Raw genomic sequence first — 19,644 nt, 5'->3', positions numbered from 1 at the left:
GGGCAGTTAATCCCCCGGAGTATAAATGACTTTACACTGCCCCAGTCCTTTTATCCAGCATAAAGGGGTGGAACCAAGGATGCGGATCATTTTCCAGTGTTTGGGCCAGATGTGGGCTGGATATCAGATCTGTTATTCATTATTTGCATTCTGGTAGCACCTTAGAGGCATTGTGCACACATGTAGCAAAAGTAGCAAATGTGCCAAAGAACTTCTATCCATCTATATTTGGCCAGAGGGCATCTCTTTCACTCCCTCTCTCTTTCTCGCTCTCTCTGGCTATGTGTACACTACAGAGTTTTTTCAGAAAATTGGCCGTTTTCCCGAAAAAACGCACGGCGCATCCATACCTCAAGTGCGTTTTTGTGCAAAAAAAATCGAAAGAACAGAGGGTTTTTTCTGGGTATTCCTCATTCTATGAGGAAGAACACCTTTTTGTGAAAGACTCCTCTGCACTCCTGACTTCCAGGTTACAGCACCACTCACTACATGTGTCCTGGAGGGGCAAATTTTAGTGGCATTGCAACAAAACACCCTCTAGGGTGCTCCAGATCACTCCAGCAGCAACCATGCTAATTTAGTATGGGACTACTAACTTGTAACTGCAGCTGGCCCTGTATTTCCCCCTCAGTCTAATGAGAGCACCCAGTCTAGATTCTCGGCTCCTTAATTGTCTCCTCTCTTGGGTGGAGACCCCTGTCTCTTTCCCCCCTGACAGCGGTGTTGCCAAACTGCCCAGCTCTTCACCAATGCTGTGAATTCATCAACAAAGCAGACTGACTCCACAGCGCTCCTTTGCCTTCCTGCCTCAAGGGCTCTAATCAGCACAGCTGTCACATTTCTGGTTCCACACAGTTCTTTCTAAGCAAGCACATTCATTCTTAAGGTAAAGCACTAGAGAGAAAACTTATTAAAACAATAAAAGGACCGGTCTGCAGGATGAGCCGCTTACCAGAGATCAGCCAAACTCAACCCAGGGCTCAGGTGAACAGTTCACCCAACCCTGCTCTGGACAAGAACACTATCGGGACCAAGTCCTTCCACCGCTTGCCAGGAAGGTCCCTTCCATGGTTTTGGATTAGAAAAATGGCCTCGAGACAGCTTAAATTCAGGCCATTTAACCAACATCCCTTTCTTTGTCTGTTGATCCCCAGAGCACCTACTTTGATTCAGTATTTATTTCCGTATCTGAAAACAGAATGTGGCCTTCTATATCTTTTTCTAACATTAAAAGTGTTATTTTAAATTAGTCATATCCGCCAAGGAATTTTTAAACTGAGGGAGCCCCTGTTCTCCATATACCTCCAAAAGGTGTTCCTCCAGTCTTTCCCTCTTACACTGAGGTTTCCCCATGTCATTACCCTTTCTTTGGTCAGGGATTTACTGAGTATGCTACCTTGGAAACTGAGTGTATTACCTTGATAAAAGATAATCAAATGATGCCTAATTAGGGGACAAATCAGGTACCTTGTACATTCTGTATTATGCAACAGCGTTTTTTCATGTAAAAGCATTACAAATCCTTGTACTTCCATATGAGTCAACTTTTCAAGAAGTTGAAACAAGGCAGCACTCCCCCAGTGCTTCCTACATAATATGCTGTATAATTTCTTAGTGGCCAGAGAAGAACTGTGTGTTGAATGAAGTTTGTTTCTAGCACCATACACATCAATGATCTCACTAGATAGGTTATCCTCTTCTGATAGTTGTATAATTCTACAAATCACTGTTCCAACACCCTACCTTTCATACTCCTTTTTCTCATTCTATTTATTGTGCAGTGCTTTATTTTGAACCTCTTGGCTTTTGGAAATACTAAACTGAGACCTAGTTCTTGTACATTTTTCTCTTAGCCTGACATTTGCTATTCCAAAGGGCTCAGCTCTTAAGTATGCATAGCATTATATACAGATATAACATTACATGACATAGGTTTACTAGCCAATATCTTTTGGAGGTGGAAGGGGAGGAATGCCCACTAGAGAATTTGTCATTTACACACAGAGTAGTTATAATGGCAGAACACACGTAAAAGGATTTAAATCCAATCCAGTGGATGAAGGGAAAATCTTATGAGTGAACTTCTAGTTTGGTACATGCACAAAGATGATGAATTTATAGGTATGTGGAAAAAAGGGCATTGAATGATACCAGGCATTTATTTCCCATTTCCAGCGAGAAGAGAAATGAGTAATTTAAAACGTGAGTCATAGCTCTCCAATGAAAAAAGTCATGTTATCTTCCCCCATAGCATGATTTTAAGTTGACTAAAGTAGCTTACAACAATTACATGATTTTACAGTATAAATCTTTGACAGTAATTGTCAATAAACACTTTAGGATGCCCAGCCGTTTCAGCTTGCATGACATCTGCCTAATACATTATCACCTGTGTATCCAACAACGGCACACTTCTGCATGTGAATACATGAGTTTCTCTAAGTCTCCATTTTAGCCCTTATGTGGATGAGTCTTCTGTTTTTCAGCACCTCCTGGCTGACTTTTCCAATCTCCTTGCTGACATTTTTACGGTGGGTTGTAAAATGTCCTTTTAAACAAACTCCATGTTCCTGACAAGCTCATTGTGGATTATGGGCAAAATTTCCTATGGTTTGCTTCTTTTAAGTACTCCTTAATTGCAGAAGTTGGCTTCCTTTCTTCCTCATAACCTTTCAAGTCCAACTATTCTTTGCTGCTATTTCTTTCACTTGCTCTAATTCACTATGAATTTACACCTTATAAATCAAAGTTAAATTGAACTTTGTAAGATTTTTAGCATTTTGCATTTCACTAACTCATTGCTTCCATGTAGCTCATTAGAAGTCCAGAACATTCAAGTACCATTGCTTCTGCTTTGCTTTCCAGAGAGAAAGGACTCTTGGGGCTGCTGGCAAATTTATACGGGTTTAGGTTTGAGGGAACGCAGGCTAACAGGAGCCTATAGACTTCAGGCAGCCTGTGAATTAAGATTTATTTGTTCTCCTATGTTGTTCAGAACTCGAGTGCCACATATAAATATTTTTACATGATTTAGTGTCCTGTGTTCTAACAATATTCTCATAAATTCTGTTTTATTATATCAATTCCATAGCTGCTTATTGGGTGGATTTGTAGTTTTACCTCCATTGTATCACACGGCTCTAATAAGTATATGTAATGGTCCCAGCCCCTACCTCGGGGAGAGGGGTCGTTATCTTTCACTGCTTTCGGGTGGTTCCCCAGTATCCGACCGGGGCGCAGCGGGACCTGGGCCCGCCCCCTCTTCTGGTCCCAGCCCACGACCCTAAGGGAATGCGTCCGAGAAGCGCTGCCCGACCGGGGGGGCTATGCCCGCAACGCACCGGTCCCCGGGGTTTTCCGACCCTGTCCTGGGCTGCTTCCTCCGACCCTTTCGGGTCTGTATGTCTCAGTCTGGTTCAGCGGGGTTTCGGGGGTGTCTCACCCACTCGGTTCGCGGGACACTCGGTTGCCCGTCCTGGGTCCGCCGTCGGTCCTGCCGCCCCGCCGCCGTCCGGGGTAATCGTCCACGCCCCGTCTCGCCGGAGCTCCCTCTTCTCCTCCTCTGCGCCCAGGCCATCTGGCTTTTAAACCCTGGCGCCCCTGCTCAGGGACGCGGGCGCATGCCCCCTGTGGGAGGGGCTGGGCGCGTGCGTGCGCGGCCTATCAGGGCAAAGGTTCCTGCGCCTGCGCTGGCCTCCGTCCCTGGGCCGGCGCGTTAGAGCCGCTCGGGCATCCCAGCGGCCATTTCCTGCGGCGCCTCTGGCACGGGGCGTAGGGTTGGGACTTGCGATCCCCGCCGCCCTGCCCCCGCCTATGCTGGCGGGAGCCGCTCAGGCGTTTCGGCACCTGTCTCCCGCGGTGCCCCAGTGCGGGGCGCGGGGTTGGGGCTCGCGATCCCCGCCGCCCCGTCACAGTATAGCATGTGGTGTAGCTGAAGTTGCATCTGTCCCAGGTTATTAAGGAAGCAAAATGGGTGAGGTAAAATCAGTTATACAAATTAAACTGCTAGCACTTCAGTCAAATATCTGTTAAATAATTGGCACAATGGGACCTGATCCTGATTAGGGCCTTTGAGCTTTGTCCTAATAATGGTATCTTCTACTCAACCAATTTCTCTTAGTGAGAGGAACAAGCTTTTTTTTGAGAGATGGGCTTGGAAGCCCATCTCTCTCACCAAGAGAAGTTGGTCCAACAAAATATATTACCTCATCTACCTTGTCTGTCTAATAAACAAGGACATCCAACAGGAGGAAGGACAAAAGGTGCTGTTGCCTTGCCTTCAAAAGTGCCCAAGGCTCCAGCCGCTACTGCTGCTATGCCAGAATCAGCACCTAGAATCCAATCCAGTGAACTATGGACAGCTAAGTCTGCGGGTAGGGACCGGGGGAGCAAGAGGCTAGCTGCTAGGACTGAGTAGGAACTGAGCCTGGAGAAGGCTACAGGAAGATAGTAGCCCCAGGGAGGCAGTCCTGAGACTACATCCCCATACCAGGGATGGATTGGGTTAAAGAGCTCAGACACACTGAACCAGAGGAAGTGCTCAGGAGAGGTGGGTGCCAAGCCCAGTGCATGCTTTTCCCCCTTCTTTAGCATGTCTGAAAAGTTTGGCAGCTTCTTTTAGCCTTAAATCAGTATTGTCTATTCATATCTGTTTGTCTAGGTTAATTGGGGACATACACATGTAGACTGTGAGCAGTCTCATTCCTTAATTAAAGAGTCCAGCATGTTGACTCTTTAATAAACTATTTTTTCTCCAGGGTGTTTGTCCCTGAGTTACAGGTAGGACAAAACCAAACCATTACAGTTTTAAACAGAATGAAAATCACTTTCTGTCTTCATTAGATTTCACTTGTATGTTATTTCTGACATCACAATACAGCAATTCTCCAGACATCTATAGATCTCCTGGGAATGTCAGTGATCCTGACGTGATTTCTTAACAACCAAGGAAATTAAAAAACAACCAAAGGAGATTAAATATAAAAATGAACAACTGTAGGTCCTCCTCTACACAACATTCAGGTTACCTTTTAAAACTACACTTTCTATCATAGTGTCAACAAAAATACACCCACTGGGAAGGGTTACTGTTTATACAAAGAATAATAAAGACAAAAACATGGAAATGCTTCAGGCTTAAGGAGGAGGCAAATACCTAATTATCACAGCATCTGGCAGCCTCCAAAGGAGGCTTTATTGTTGTTTTTCTTTGATGGAAAAAAGATGGTTACATTTAGAGCCTGGTTCCTGCAAAGAGCTGGCCTCAGAGTGTTGGAAGGCACCTACCAACTTGCAGGAGTCATTCAGTATTTTGCCTGATTGGATCCTTATGCTGAGAGCCCTACCAAATTCATGATCCATGAAAGTCATTTCCATGGCCATAGCATTTGAAAATGGGTAATTGCAAATTGACGCAGAAGGGGATTGTGCCCATGGAGGTGTAGCAAATGTGTTGGGTGAGGGGGTCATGGGACTGCCAGTATGAGCTGCTCTGGTGTATTAGTAAGAAAGTGGCAGCCAGTACAAGCTGGTACACAGCTGCCATGGCAGCACTTCAAGGACCGTACCAGCAGTGCTACCAAGGGAGCGGGAAGGAGGAGGCTTCGTGTGATCCCCTGGTCCCCCAGGCCAATCCTCAGCCAATAGGAGTTGAGAGATTGGCCTGGGGGATGGGGACAGCACAAGTTTCTTTCCCTTCCCAGAGCTGGGGGCCAAGTGGAGGGAACAAGCCTGCAATTTAAAGTGACCTGAGGCTGCAGCAGGCAGGGAGCCCAGCCTGCCTTGGGGGGTGCTGAAGGACTTCTGGCTTAGGTAAGCACCTCCCAGCCAGAGCCTGCCTCTGGCACCCTGCCCTCCCACATCCCAGCTCTGTTCCCCAGGTCACCATCCAAACCCTCTGCACCCTCCTGCCCCAGGTCACAACTCCCTCCCAGACCCTGTACCCCTTCGTATAGCCTCTCCCAGGCCAGAATCCTCTCCTGTACCCATACTTCCTCCCTGACCCTACACCCCAATTCCCTGATCCAGATCACAACCCCCTCCTTCTCCCAAACTCCCTCAGACCTCACACCATCTCATGCACCCCAGTCCCTTACCCCATGCTCCCTTCTGCACCCAACCTCCACCCAAGACCCTGCATCTCCTCTACAGAAAAGTGCAGCCCTTGACAACTTTCCAAAATCTTGGAGTGGCCCCCATAAAAAACTATTGTCCACCCCGTTCTAATGACTATGAGCTAACTTCAGTAACTTACTATCTTTGTTCAAGATTGAGAACTTTCTTTTGTTCCCAAAGATTTCAACACACTTGATTTACAGGATCAATCTTCCTCAGCAAGCAAAAACTCTCCATCCTATGGCCCCTTGTGTCTGTCTAGTGATGTAAGCCAAGATGTCATCTTCTCTTTTCTTACAGCAACAGTGAGATTATCCCTTGTACTCTAAAGTATTGAGGACAGCTCTTGGCACACTAACCAGATTCTTTTAGGAGCCTGACCAGCTACTTGTGAAATGAGATTGTAATTTTTTCCTCTTTAAATGAAAGTGTTTTGTTGCCAAGCAGTGTTGGGTGTGGATTAACATAATCCATGTTCAGATTTGTGAGGGAGCTCTCCTGACAATAAATAAAAATAATTAAACAAAGCCCCAGCATTTAAAAAGATATATTTTAAATGAAAAGAGCATGTTGATCTACAAAAAAGGATGACACAATGCTTTTCTGCTAAGCCATCTGTCCATGTTACATTTCATCAGCTGCTTAAAATAATTGTCATCCACCTGCAACTTGGCATATAGCTTAATCAAGGTATGTTCTGTTCACTACCAATATAATCCACAAAGAGATTGGATTTCTGATTCTGAAAATGCATGCAATCATGTGGATTACCCAGCAGAAACTCATCACAGATGCTATGCTGTTAGATGGTGTTTTCTTCAGAGAAGAGCATGTTTAAGTAGAATTAAAAAAAACAAGGTAGCATAGAAGCAAACTTCTTGTTCCGCAGGGACCAGAAAGATCCCCTGAACCTTCCCACTGCAAATTTGAGTGACTTTCAGTTAATCCAGACTAGACAATTCAAAGAACAGTAATAATGACATTGAACTGTTTTTTTTTTTTTACTTTAAAATCATGGAGTAAAAATAAATCTTATTTTGAAACTCAGGCTCTGATTTTAACTTAGTTTTTCATCTGAACATCATGCCAAGAATACAGCTGTTATATCACTTGTCTTATACATATGAATATTTTTGTTAATATATGGATACTGATGGGAATAAATTATGGCTTTTAAACTGAACTTCGGGGTTGTTTTATTAATTGGCAGCTAGTTTGTAAAGAGTGACTTCTCTATAGGTATGAGAAACTGACAATTTCAGACTTGTCTATCCTTCAAAAGAGTGTCAAGTGGTTTTCTTTGGCCTATTGATTCAAATAGTGCATTCGCTAAGTGAAACAAAATGAGAAGCAGTTTGCAGTGATGAAAACTAATAATCTATCAACAGTCTTGAGAGCCAGACACTACAAAATCATCATTTCTCTGAATACTTTCTTGGCATTAGCAAGCTTTTCCCATAAAACTTCTAGATTCAGTTATTACTCTCTTGTAGTAAAAGTGTTTTTAGAATCACTGCTAGCAATAAACATAAGAAACAATACAACTTTTGCTGGGGAAACAGTGTTCTTTATTTTTTTCTCAATTTTATTATTTTATTTATAACCCTGCTATATCATTGTAATCATTATAAATAGCATCTGGACAGAATACTGAGTTTACAAAGTATCCCTTACAATATTGTAAAGGTATAATGTTACATCTCTTGTACTTACAACATCATCAATAAAATCAACTCAACAAAAGCAGCATTAAGATAAAGAATAAAGGAGCAAAAATATGCTCTAAAGCTGGATAGTATTTGAGATCTAGAGAAGAGAAAACATTCCAGGTTCTTACCAGCACAATGGTAGGAGACAGATTCCCCTAAAATATGCAGTGACAGAAACACTCATGATTTGAGTAAGTGCCACCAAGTGCCTAACGTCGTGTTTCTAAAAAATCTCATTGGGGAAAAAAATCTCAAATGGTAGCCAAAGGGTGAATGGAAGTGCCCTGAAATGGCTTATATCCTACAGTGAGCTAGAAAGATGATTCAGCGTCTGAGAAACATTTCCTATAAAGAGAAACTAAAGGAGAGCAATTTGTTTAACTCATCAAGGTGGTTTAATCATGGTTCATATTCACTTAGGCCGAGTTATCTGATATTCAAGACTTTTTAATCTAACAAAGGCATAAGAAGCTTCACTGGCTGGAAGTTAATGTTCTCAAAGTTCAAACTGGAGAAGCATGGCACACTTTTAAAAAGTGCGCTCGTTACCCGCACGCATTACCAAAGATGTGGTAAATAATCCATCGCTTGGAACCTTTACATTAAGGCTTGAATGTCTTTCATAAAGAGGTGCTTCATTTTAGCCAAAGTGCTTGGGCTAGATACTAGAATCATTGGGTGTGTCTAGACTACATGCCTCCGTCGACGGAGGCATGTAGATTAGACAGATGGGCAGAGGGAAATGAAGCCGCGATTAAAATAATCGCGGCTTCATTTAAATTTAAATGGCTGCCCCGCTCTGCCGATCAGCTGTTTGTCGGCAGATCGGGGCAGTCTGGACGCGCCGCGTCGACAAAGAAGCCTTTCTTTATCGGCACAGGTATGCCTCGTGAAACCAGGTTTACCTGTGCCGATCAAGAAAGGCTTCTTTGTCGACGCGGCGCGTCCAGACTGCCCCGATCTGCCGACAAACAGCTGATCGGCAGAGCGGGGCAGCCATTTAAATTTAAATGAAGCCGCGATTATTTTAATCGCGGCTTCATTTCCCTCTGCCGATCTGTCTAATCTACATGCCTCCGTCGACGGAGGCATGTAGTTTAGACGTACCCATTGGGTGAATTCAGTGCTCTGTGGCATTTCAGGGGCCAGAGAAAATGATCAGAATGTTCCTCCTGCTCTTAAATCTGTGACTCGTGAACTCCAATGGTAAAATATGTGGAACTGCTCCTCAGCGCACAGAACCTCACAAGGCTCTCTTCCCTCCCATATTCATCAACATGAAGGCCTTCAGCACACTAACATACCAGTAGTGTAGAGGTATTCAGCATTACTACATCAACTGTGAGTAACACGAGGCCTCATCTTTCTCATTGCTTTGCTGCATCTGGATGGAGAGCATCTGGCTAAGGCTGGAAATAGGCAGGACAAAGGTGACGCTGGAGGGAAGCACTTGAAATAATTTCTCTCTCCTGTAATATCCCCCACTAATGAGGGCATTTGCCTTTCGTTAAGTCAATCAGTGGGCAAGTCATTTTACCTAGCAATGAAGTCACCCTGGAAAATCTCAACTGATACAAATTTTTGGAAAAAAATGCTCTGTAGACACATCCCTTATTCCTCATAGAATGAGGTTTACAGAGATGGTCACAGAGTTACAAACACTGTTGGCTAATTTAGAATATTAAGTCAGTTTAATTGGCTAGAACAAGGGAGATGTGCTCACCTCCCTTCTAACAGCACACTGCTGTTTCACAGATATTGATGGGATAGTTGTCACTTGGTGGATTTCTTAAAATACAGAGCGATATTGCATGTTGGTTTTACATAGGAGATCTTTCCACTATACGTTTTGCAGGAGCTAAAATGTTGGCTAATTATACAACTGTGATGAGTTTTTTCTGACAGCAGGACTCTTACCAATATTGCAGGGGAGTGCTGAGGGGGATTTAATCTTTAATTAAAGATTATCAAATGATGAAATCTCCAGGAATTCATCCACAGTTGGCAATCCTAATTTTAGAGAACAAGTTTAAAAGCAAATTCTGTGGCCCAGTGTGGCAATTTTAATTATATCGCTATATTGCCCCTCCCCACAAAATTTTCTCATTGTGTAAGCATTGTTTTGCAACATGGCAATCTCTTTCTCTTACCTTTTTGTTCCTTATAGGCCTGGAGAAACTTTTTGGGCTAGCCTCTTGTTTGATGTCCTTTTCTCTTTATGCTTCTGTGTGTAATTATTTTTATCCTCTATCAGTTCCTGCCTGTCTTCTCTATGTGATGTGTAGCACTTTGCATGCATGCGTGCGCGCGCGCGCACACACACACACACACACACACTTTATGTTCATTCATATTGGGTCTCTTTCTAACCACCTGTGCTTTATTGGTAAATAGTACTCACTCAGCTAGTGCAGACAGTATAACAATTTGTGGTTAAATAGCTTTTTCTCACCCCCTGTGACTTTTTCTTACATACTTTCATCCTCCATCATTTTAGCCAAAATTTCCTGCACTTCTTTTTAATTTCTTTTGTTGAGATTCTTCCTGGATATTGTTACAAATCTGCCTTCTCTGTAATCACTATTACTTGGATCTTCCCCAATTCTGCATCTTATATTTCATCCTCTACAGTGTGGCATTTACAACTAAATCAGGTATTGAGAGTGGCTTTTTAAGTGCCATCTTTAACATTTTGAAGTAGGCTGAATTTTGAAAGCCATGTGTGGGGTTTTATAATTGTATTATTCCTATTCTTGCTAATTAAAAATAAAGATCCCCAAGCTTGTCTAGGTAGTTAGATGCTAGCTCTTTTAAGAAGTGAAGATAAATGAATTCATTACCCAAAATAGCCATAGTGAGCTACTTCACATCTGAGGGGACACCTGACTAAAAATATTGCTGCAGCTGATCTCCTGTCATGTCTGTTTTCCTCCATTCTTTGCCGCTCCCCACCCCAAACATAAACTACATGCTGGTTGAAAAGTACAATAGAAGAGCACGATATAATTCATTTATGTATTTATTTTTTACATAGATGTACAGCGACGTGCAGCATCTTCAGAGCGAGAACGCTGTCTCTGATGCGGCAAATCCTAGACTTGACTTTAAGCATATGAGAAGTTCCATCAATTTGAATGGAGTTAGTTAGGCAACTCACATGCTCTACTGTTAGGAAGTCTTTGAGTGTTTGTCTCTTTACCTCTCTAGCACAACTGATTCTGAAATTTCTCCAGGGAGAGGTAATGAAGTGACAAATGAAGTGGATAAATATTTTACATTCTATATTCATGGGCTGTTTTTATGTTTCCAAATAATAAGGGAAAATATACCTAAGTACAATGGTAACCATTGAAAGATAGGTATGATTACCTACTGCAGTTCTGAAGAATGAGTGTGCTTCCCACCCCCACAAAGACTGTGATATGTAGGGTCTCTAAAACAAAGGTTTAAATGCCAAAGTGAAAAGTTTTAGATGCCAAAGTGCAAAATTCGACTTTTCCATTTTACCTCTACAAGCTGATAAGCTCATTAAAATGCAGAGTGAACTAGAAATATTTTTATTAAAAGAAGTAAATTAAGACTGTGTCAGAAGGTCACATTGGAGCTCTTGCAAGAGTGCAGCCATAGTTTATAATTTTTTAAAAATCTGCAACATTTAGTTTGATTGGATTTTAGAGAATCTGCATTAGGGAATATTGAATGTAAAATCCAAGGTAGTGGTGGTATTTTAAAATAGAAAATGAGCAAACCTCTGACTTTTCTATTAGCACAATTTATTTCAGTTCAAACTAGAGGGAAATCATGATGTAAATACTATACGTTTTCCATCATGCTAAAGTGCACAGACCTGATACAATGGATACCTCAGACAGTTTGTAGCTGGGAGCAGAACTAAACCTGTCAGTCACTGGTAATGGGAAGGCCCCATCCATTGGAGTGCCCGCCTGCCTTTTTTATTTTTTTATTTTTTTTAAACTTCCACAGTGGAGGGGGCAGCTTGCCCCAAATCTTCCACCTGCAGAGCTTTTCTTAGGGAAATGCCAAATTTCAGGTCAAATTTCCAACTAGCAGTTTGGCTCAGTAATTTGCCATCTAATTCCCAGTCGTGGCTCAAGGCTGCCTTTGCCTTTTGAGATGTTCCCCCAACTTCATTTCCCTTTTTGAGATTCTGCCACAGCTAGTGCTGCTCAGAAATTCAACAAGCGCCAATGGTAAGTACCTAGATCTGTTTTTCCTGCTTTACTCCTCTCATGTAGTATCTCACTGGCGGTGGGGCATGGGCTGAAGGGAATGGTGAGGAGCCTTCACTGGTGGCAGATCCTAATCTATCTGAGGTCATCTCAACCCCAATCCCTGGTGGGATGTAGCTGCCCCATCTCTGAGGGGAGTGATGCAGAACAGGCAGCACGTCTGGTGGAATGCTCCTATGTGCATCCGTGACAACTGTTCCCCAGTGCAGAGACTAAAACCTCCTCCCCCTTTACTCCCTTGATGGCTGAGAGAGGAAGAACCTGGACCCAGTACAGAGACCCCTTTTATCTTTTTAATGTAATAACTCTTTGGCGTTGGTTGGTTGGTTGGTTGGTTGGTTGGTTGGTTGGTTGGTTTTGCTCAACAACTTTGGTCTCTCCCTTTTTTTTCTCGACAGATTTTTTTTCCCCCAGTGGTGTGGTGGTGTTTTTTGGCGAGGGGGGGGGGGTGTTTGGTATTTTTGGTTAAGCCATCTGGCAACCCTACCTCTGAAGGCAGAGAGCTTTAATCATCTGAAATACCTCTGGGGTAGATCTTGAGCACAACTTTGTTCCTCTTCGGAACAAAGGGGACAAACGCCAGAAGAAGAAAGGTGTCTGGGGTTATTTAAGGAATTTTCCTTCTTACTGAAAGAGGACCAGTTATTCCAAACAAGGGTAGAGGATCTCGCATATGCACCCAGTACACACAACATAGTCTTTTTTCATTTTAAATAAATTTAGAAAAGTAGCTAACCAAAATTTTTCCAACCTCAAGATTCAGTTTGCCTTGGTTCTAGTCTTAGGCATTAGTTGGGATTTTATTTTATTTTGCCCAGTTTATTCATCACTGCAGTGTGATAATATATTGTACGTTTCCAGTCTTTTTCCTAATGTAGTACAAATAAGTTATTCAGACACTACTTTGCTTTACTAATCCACTATAGTGGGATTTCCTTTCTATTGTGTAATTATCTCCACCTTCTGTTTTTATTCTGATTGACAGAGCTTTCTGTTATTGTTATTCAGGCAGTCTTATTTAGGAGAGAAATTCCTTTATTTTTAATTTTACCTTTGATCTGTGTGCTTGCTATCTCTGACACTAATTAATTCAGAACCAAATTCCTGACACAGTATATTTTTGTTACATTTTTCTCTGTAACCCTCTTTAACAAACATCAATTCTGCTCCTGGCACCCCCGGGCACTTATATGTGAATCCAGTGATTGCTGGCTCCTAATCTTTGCTGAACTGTTCAGGAAGTCAGACCCCTAACTTTTAACTAAGAAAAGTCACAGAAATGATGGAACCTTAGGAATGGTAGTAAAGCTGCAGTAATCTCTCTAGATTTCTAACAAACACCTTTCAGTCCTGTTAATTTTTACACCTGCTGGCTCATGTAGCATATGTGGATATTTTTGCAGTAACCGTTCAGTATTATTTAGCAGTCTTTCTGTTGACCAAGGTAATTCATTTCTGACCCAACTTTGCAAGTGGTAAAACTTCGTTAAATTTAATATTTTAAAATAATTCCCTTCATTTGATTGTAGAGATGGATTTCAACTGTTTGTATGTCAATCCTCAAGCATACTGTAGTAAGAGGCCCGAGTTCAGTAAAGGAGGCTAGTGTTTGCTTGGCACTACATGTCTCCTTGGCTTTTGTTTGGAAACAAGCTGCGATTAAGGGAACTGTGGAGACTATAGGAGGGATCGGTTGACCTTACTGAAACAATCCTAAGATTTCTAATGTGATCTCTATCACGTATCCCAGCGAGCACCCATTCCTAGCCACCCAGTAGGACCAGCTGGGAGGGAAATCCCAGCCTCTGGTCTGGCTCCCCAGGGCGTTTTAAGTTTTTGGAACCTGAACAGATTCCAGATGTTGCCCCAATCTCTAAGCACACCCACAAGGCACAGACCTTCTATTTGGCAATCCCTCTGAGTATTGAAACCTGCTATCTAGCTGCTTAGCTCCTCTGAGTGCAGCACTGACCTTTCAGACTCCTGATACTTAAACATCTCCCTTTTCCAGAACTCCACCCCCAATGGTATGAAGCTACTGATTAGAGTTTTCCTCTCTCGGGGTCACCACACAGTTCTGAAAACTGTCAACCCACATGCACCTTGCACAGTCTAATGCCTTTATGCTCTACTGTGCTGAATCAGAAGAGCACTAATTATACAAAACAATAAAACACTAAATGCCTCAGTTTCCTCATCAAGGGTTTTTTTTAGCAGAAGTGTTGATAGGCTTGTGAAGCGGGGATGAGGTGCAGCATGGAACCGATTGACATTTTCAGTGGGGAAAGGTATTCTGTCCAAAGAATGTTGCTGGCTAACACAGGACTTTTTTGAGGGGGCCCTCTGTTAACATTGTGGGAACACATCACTGATCTTAAAAATTCTATGTTTCTTTTTCTAAAACCAGGATACACAGAAGGGGTTTTCCTCCACTATAGGCTTTAAAATCATTTTTTGGCCATTTGAGGCATACTCTGACACATTCCTTTTCAGCTGTGTCACAGAAATCCAAAATTAGATTATTTGCAACTTGGTGTTAATGATTACAGCTCATCTGCAACTGTCACAAGCTCGGTACATATTTTTTCCTGGAGTGTTGCTTAAGCTGACAACCCTCCATCCTTCGTTTTCAAGATACACTTACGTGTTGCTTTATCTGATGAACAGCCACGAATAGAACTGTGATAGGACTTTGCATAGTTACTGTTAAATAATGCACCAGCTTTCACCCTTAAGTACTCGTGCTTTGTTCCACACAGTTGTACTCTGTGCCCAATGTCCACCGCTGCTTCCATAAAAGTCAGTGACTCAAGACTATGCATCCTGCAATGTCAGAACACTTTTTTTAAAAAAAGTAGCCTAAATAAAGGGCTTCCGTGATGTGATGTCAGTTCATTTCAGAAGCCACTTTAATAATAGCATGAGCAGAATCTGAAAACGATCCAAAAAGATTGACTTGAAAGAGTTTGTTTTATATCAACTATAACAGCAATTCTTTTCTCTGAGTTGACGAGCAATCTTCTTGAGTTTTATCACGCACTTTGAAATACAGATCAGTCCCCTGGCTCCCCTCTCTCTCCATCAGGCCCACTTGGTTTCTTGATTAATCCTATAGTATGTTCCTCTTTAACAAAATCAAAATTGATCCTCTTTCCTTACTATCTGTGCTGCAAAAATCTCTTGTCCCCCTGATGCTGGAACTTCTCTGGCCTCTGTTGGTCCACTATTGCTCAGGCCTGCCGACAAAGGGAGCAAAGGCGGCAAATGCCCCAGAGCAGTGTTTCTTAAACTGTGTTCCGTGGCACACGGGTGTGCTGTGAGGCAGTCGGAGGCGTGCAGCAGAGAACAGAGTTAAAAATAGCCCTCCTTAAAGAGGTAGGCGTCCTTTTTTCTTTTTTTTTTTTTGCTGCTCAACAATTTCCCCCCCCCCCCCCCCGACTCTTTTTCCCCCCCGAGTTTGGTGTTCCTTGGTCTTAAAAAGTTTAAGAAAAACTGCCCCAGAGCCTGGCGATTCAAAGGAATGTGGGTGACCCGAAGGGCTGACTGCCTTTGGCCCCACCCCTTCTGTGAGTGCAGAGCTGCCCCCCACATATGTTGCCCCAAGGCCATGGTGAATATCCGCCTTGCTGCTACTGCGGCAGTCCTTTACTGCTGGAAAATCAGTAAATGTAGTCAATTCAGCCTTCCCACTGGACCTTTTTGTGATTTACCTGCCCTATGCTGCATTAAATTCAAATTCCCACTTACCTTCAAAACAGTACAGAACCTCACTCTCATCTACATCGTCTCTGGCTCATTTTCTCTCACATTCTCTTTCATTCTCTCGATTGCCCCTCTGATTTCTCTGCCTGCTCTCCTACTTCTTCCTTTTTCTCCCTTCTCATTTCCGGCTTTTGCTTTTCTTCGTGGGCAACAGGGAAAGTAGAACATCTATTCTTGTATTTTCCTGGCAGGAAAAAGGCAACTGGAAGGAAGAAAGGCTCTTTTAGGCCCCAGCAATGAGAGAAGTGGTTGTGTTGATGATGGTCCGCACTTTTTTTCTCAATTCAGTCCCTGTTCCAGGGGGATTTATGGAACATTATTACAGTTCCCACACAGAGGAGTCACACTACTGCCATGGGTGAAAGTTTGGGAAGGATATACATGGTGAAGGAGTGATTGAAAAAGCCTTTTCAGGCTGGCTAGTATCCTGAAGCCCTTAATTAGTCTGGAGGGCCTCATAGCACACTCTCTTGATGGAGGATTTGCCTACATTCAGTGCCTAGAGACGGCAGGAAATAGAAAAGAATTAAACGAATAGACTTTAAATGTGTCAGTGCAGCTTTAAGATGTCATGTTTGCTGCTGACTGGCTGTCTCACTTAGGAAGCAGTTACAGATGTTCAGGTATACTGAGGAGATTTGAAAAGAATGAAACCAATTACTTCTCTATCTATATAACTTCAAGCTTGCAGTAGCAAGTCCATCGGCCATGTTGTTCAGTGGAGCATCACTCCACATGATTCAAGATGTAAGTCACGGAGCCCTCACTCTGCTTCTTGTGGCAAAACTCCCAAAGAAGGTGGCTGGCTTTTGTCGTGATGTAAAAGCAGACCACATGAGGCCTAGAGAAGAGATTATTATGGGCTGGCTTTTCCATTACTTCCCCAGTCCTGCTAATTTCATCAGGAGTTTGGGGTATGCTAGGATTGCAGGGCCAGAATGCTATTTGTAATGTGCAGTTTTGCCAACTCTCATGGGTTAATCAGGAGAGACATGATTTCTAAGTAAAATAAAGCCTAACTCATTATCTCGTGAGAGAACTTTCAAATGTCAGGATTTTTTTTTTTTTGTCACGTGGAGTGCTGGAACCCCCAATGTCAGCAAGAGGTAAGGCCCGAGACCACTGTAAAGGCTTAGAAACTGGGAGGGTAATACAAGGAATCCATATTTCATTAAAAAGAATCCTCATGGTTTTGGGGGGTCTGACTCATTATTTTCCAATGGTGAAGGTTAGCAACGCTTGAGTATGTGTTAAATTTCCAGAAATACAGTTGAGTCCTAAACTTTTATCTGTGTGGCCAAAAACAGATACTTTGGCATTGAGAGAGTCTGAGAAAAAATATTTCCCAATTGTTAGGACTTAATGTAAGCATTTTTGTTTTGCTTATGGCTGGTAAAAGATGCACTGCATAACTAGTCCGTTGTAAGGCACATGATATGTATGCTGCTGATTTTGGATGCTAGTTCTTGTTTGGAATAAATAAAATCCCATTCTCAAGATTGATACAATTTGTTTATTGTACGCTCTGTGAAAAGAGTCCTCCTTTTATTTCCTAAATTACACAATGTTTTTCTTCAAGAAACTGGTTTGCTCCAGTAGTTTTTGTTGCATATTTGACAATTAAAATGCTGGCTGATCATTGAATTGTTTTTTTTAACCTTGTGATAGAATGGGCAAAGAGCATTTATATTACTTTGAGCAAAATCATTTTAAGAGAACAAAAGTCTGATGTAGATTTGAACAATTAAGACCGAGTGATGTTATAATTGACACTTTTCTGTTGCAATTGTTTTATTAGTTTTACATCAAATAATAGAATGATAAAAAGCAGATATGTTCTTTTCTATGGCTAAGGACTCATTTGAATGTGTGAGCAGTTCCAGTTAACAGTATCAAATTAAGACAAAACAGTTTAAAGTTCATAATGATAACTCAGTCAAAGAAAGGTAAGAGGTTTTTATTGGAGTTGATCCATGAAACTAAAGTTAACAAAAAAAATTAACAGATATTTTCAATACATACTGTTGGCTCTTAATTAAATCAACTCTGTGAGACTTTTTCAGTCCCTTCAGCAAGAATTGTACTAGTTTACATGGCAAAATATTTACACAAATACACCTTAAATGTGACTTTCTTTATGACAGTAAAGTATTTGAATAAATGGGCTTCACACCATATATGATACAATGGATGGGTTTGTATACCAAATAAAAGACTAAGCCTAAATAATGTTAGGAACTTTGTGGAGAAGTTGTCCCTTAAAGATATGGTCTAAAGGCCATACAAGACGTATTTGTAGAGCGAGGCCTTAACTAGATCGACAACATAAGCAAAAATAGTGCAATATTCAACAGCTGGTTAAGTGTCAATATCTATGTATTTTCTGTAGTGCACATGGTTTGTTGGTTCCCCAATTATTGTTGATTCTGTTTTATTCAGAGTTATGTCCATTTTCAACTATCTGACCTATGTCCCTAAAATGTATGCAAGTTTTTTTGAGTCTTGTCGAACACAGCTATCAAGTGTTTACAGAATATTACCTTTCATCTTTTGGCAGGCAAAAACTGGGATTTGACTGCTGCTCTGAGTGACTATGAGCAGCTCCGACAGGTGCACACAGCCAATCTGCCCCAGGTGTTTAATGAAGGGAAGTACTATAAGCAGCAGGAAAGAGACTCACCCCAACAGGTGAACAAGACTGAACGACCAAGTCTGCAGAGACAGGATGAAATTGCTCAAGGTAAATGCAGCTATTTGACAGCATTTGTGGACAAATAGCTTTTTGGCTAATCAAAGAATAAGTAGTACATTATCTGCCACCAGATAAATTGTGTCATTGTTAGTAAGTTTATGGAAATGCGGGTGGAAAATCTATTCCATGATTTTCAGTCCTGTTGATTTTTGCCTACACCCAGCAGATTTTAAGGTGAAATTGAAGCATTAGGATTTTAGACAGAGTGCTATGTTAACTATGAGAGGAGTGATGAAATTGCAAACTGTTCCCATTTTTAATGTCCCATGATTTAAGAGTCCAGGGAAAATTTCATCTTGTCAGTCATTGACTTCCTGATCATTATTAAATAATAAAGATGGCCTTGAAAGAGACATCTTTGAAGTAAATTTGTCATGGTATTTTCTTATTCTCTTGATTCCACCCCCACAAAACAGTAATCTTGAAATACTAATTCAGTCAAAGGAGAGAAAAAAGAAAGACAAGGGAACAATTTTTAGTTATAGGAGTTGGTTTCAACTACATGGTTTTAAGCATTAGGTTTTATTTTTTTATAGTCAAATAGCTTTCTCTCTGACTATTGTAACCTGTTTCTTCTGATTTACTTCAGCAAAGAGTAGAGCCTACGTTTAAGTTTAATCCCTAGTATGCCAACTTCTCACATTTAAAACAAAAAAAAGTATTTAGCGACCAGGCAGGAACTTCTTTCTTGTCATGATAGCTATTTAAACTTGAGTCCTGTTAGTTGAGGATCTGGTTACAGTGGTGATGCGTTCCTATGTGTGAGGAGTGTTGGATGAGGAAAATAATTTTTTTGATGTTTCTCAACAATTTGTCCCTGATACCACAGGAAAAAAGATTAGAGAACAAGAATGTGGTTTTAAAAAGCTATGACTTAAGTAACAGTGAGCTGCCCCATACAGGCTATCCTTTGTTTGTAATTCATTCCATCTGGTGGAGACCTGCTGTTAGTCCCTACCCTTCTTTGGCGGGGGGGGGGGGGGGGGGGGGGGGGGGTTTATGACCCTATTGCCTTCTTTTCATACAAGGGTTAAAGAGAAGGAAAAACGTGGTTCTC

General features: G+C 41.8%; 1 protein-coding gene across 5 annotated transcripts in view; it reads left to right on the top strand.

The window, feature by feature from the left end:
• OTUD7A (OTU deubiquitinase 7A) overlaps nucleotides 1-19,644 on the top strand; it is a 227,748-nt gene that overhangs the window by 134,335 nt on the left and 73,769 nt on the right. For all 5 annotated transcript variants that reach the window (XM_089781887.1, XM_075897706.2, XM_075897700.2 and 2 more), the window contains one exon: nucleotides 18,393-18,575. In XM_089781887.1, coding sequence (XP_089638013.1) covers nucleotides 18,393-18,575 — 183 coding nt within the window. The remainder of the gene's footprint in view (nucleotides 1-18,392; nucleotides 18,576-19,644) is intronic.

This window comes from Pelodiscus sinensis, chromosome 14 (genome assembly GCF_052426305.1).
Source record: "Pelodiscus sinensis isolate ZL-2025 chromosome 14, ASM5242630v1, whole genome shotgun sequence".
Lineage (NCBI taxonomy): Eukaryota > Metazoa > Chordata > Testudines > Trionychidae > Pelodiscus > Pelodiscus sinensis.
This window is presented reverse-complemented; position numbering and strand designations above follow the sequence as displayed.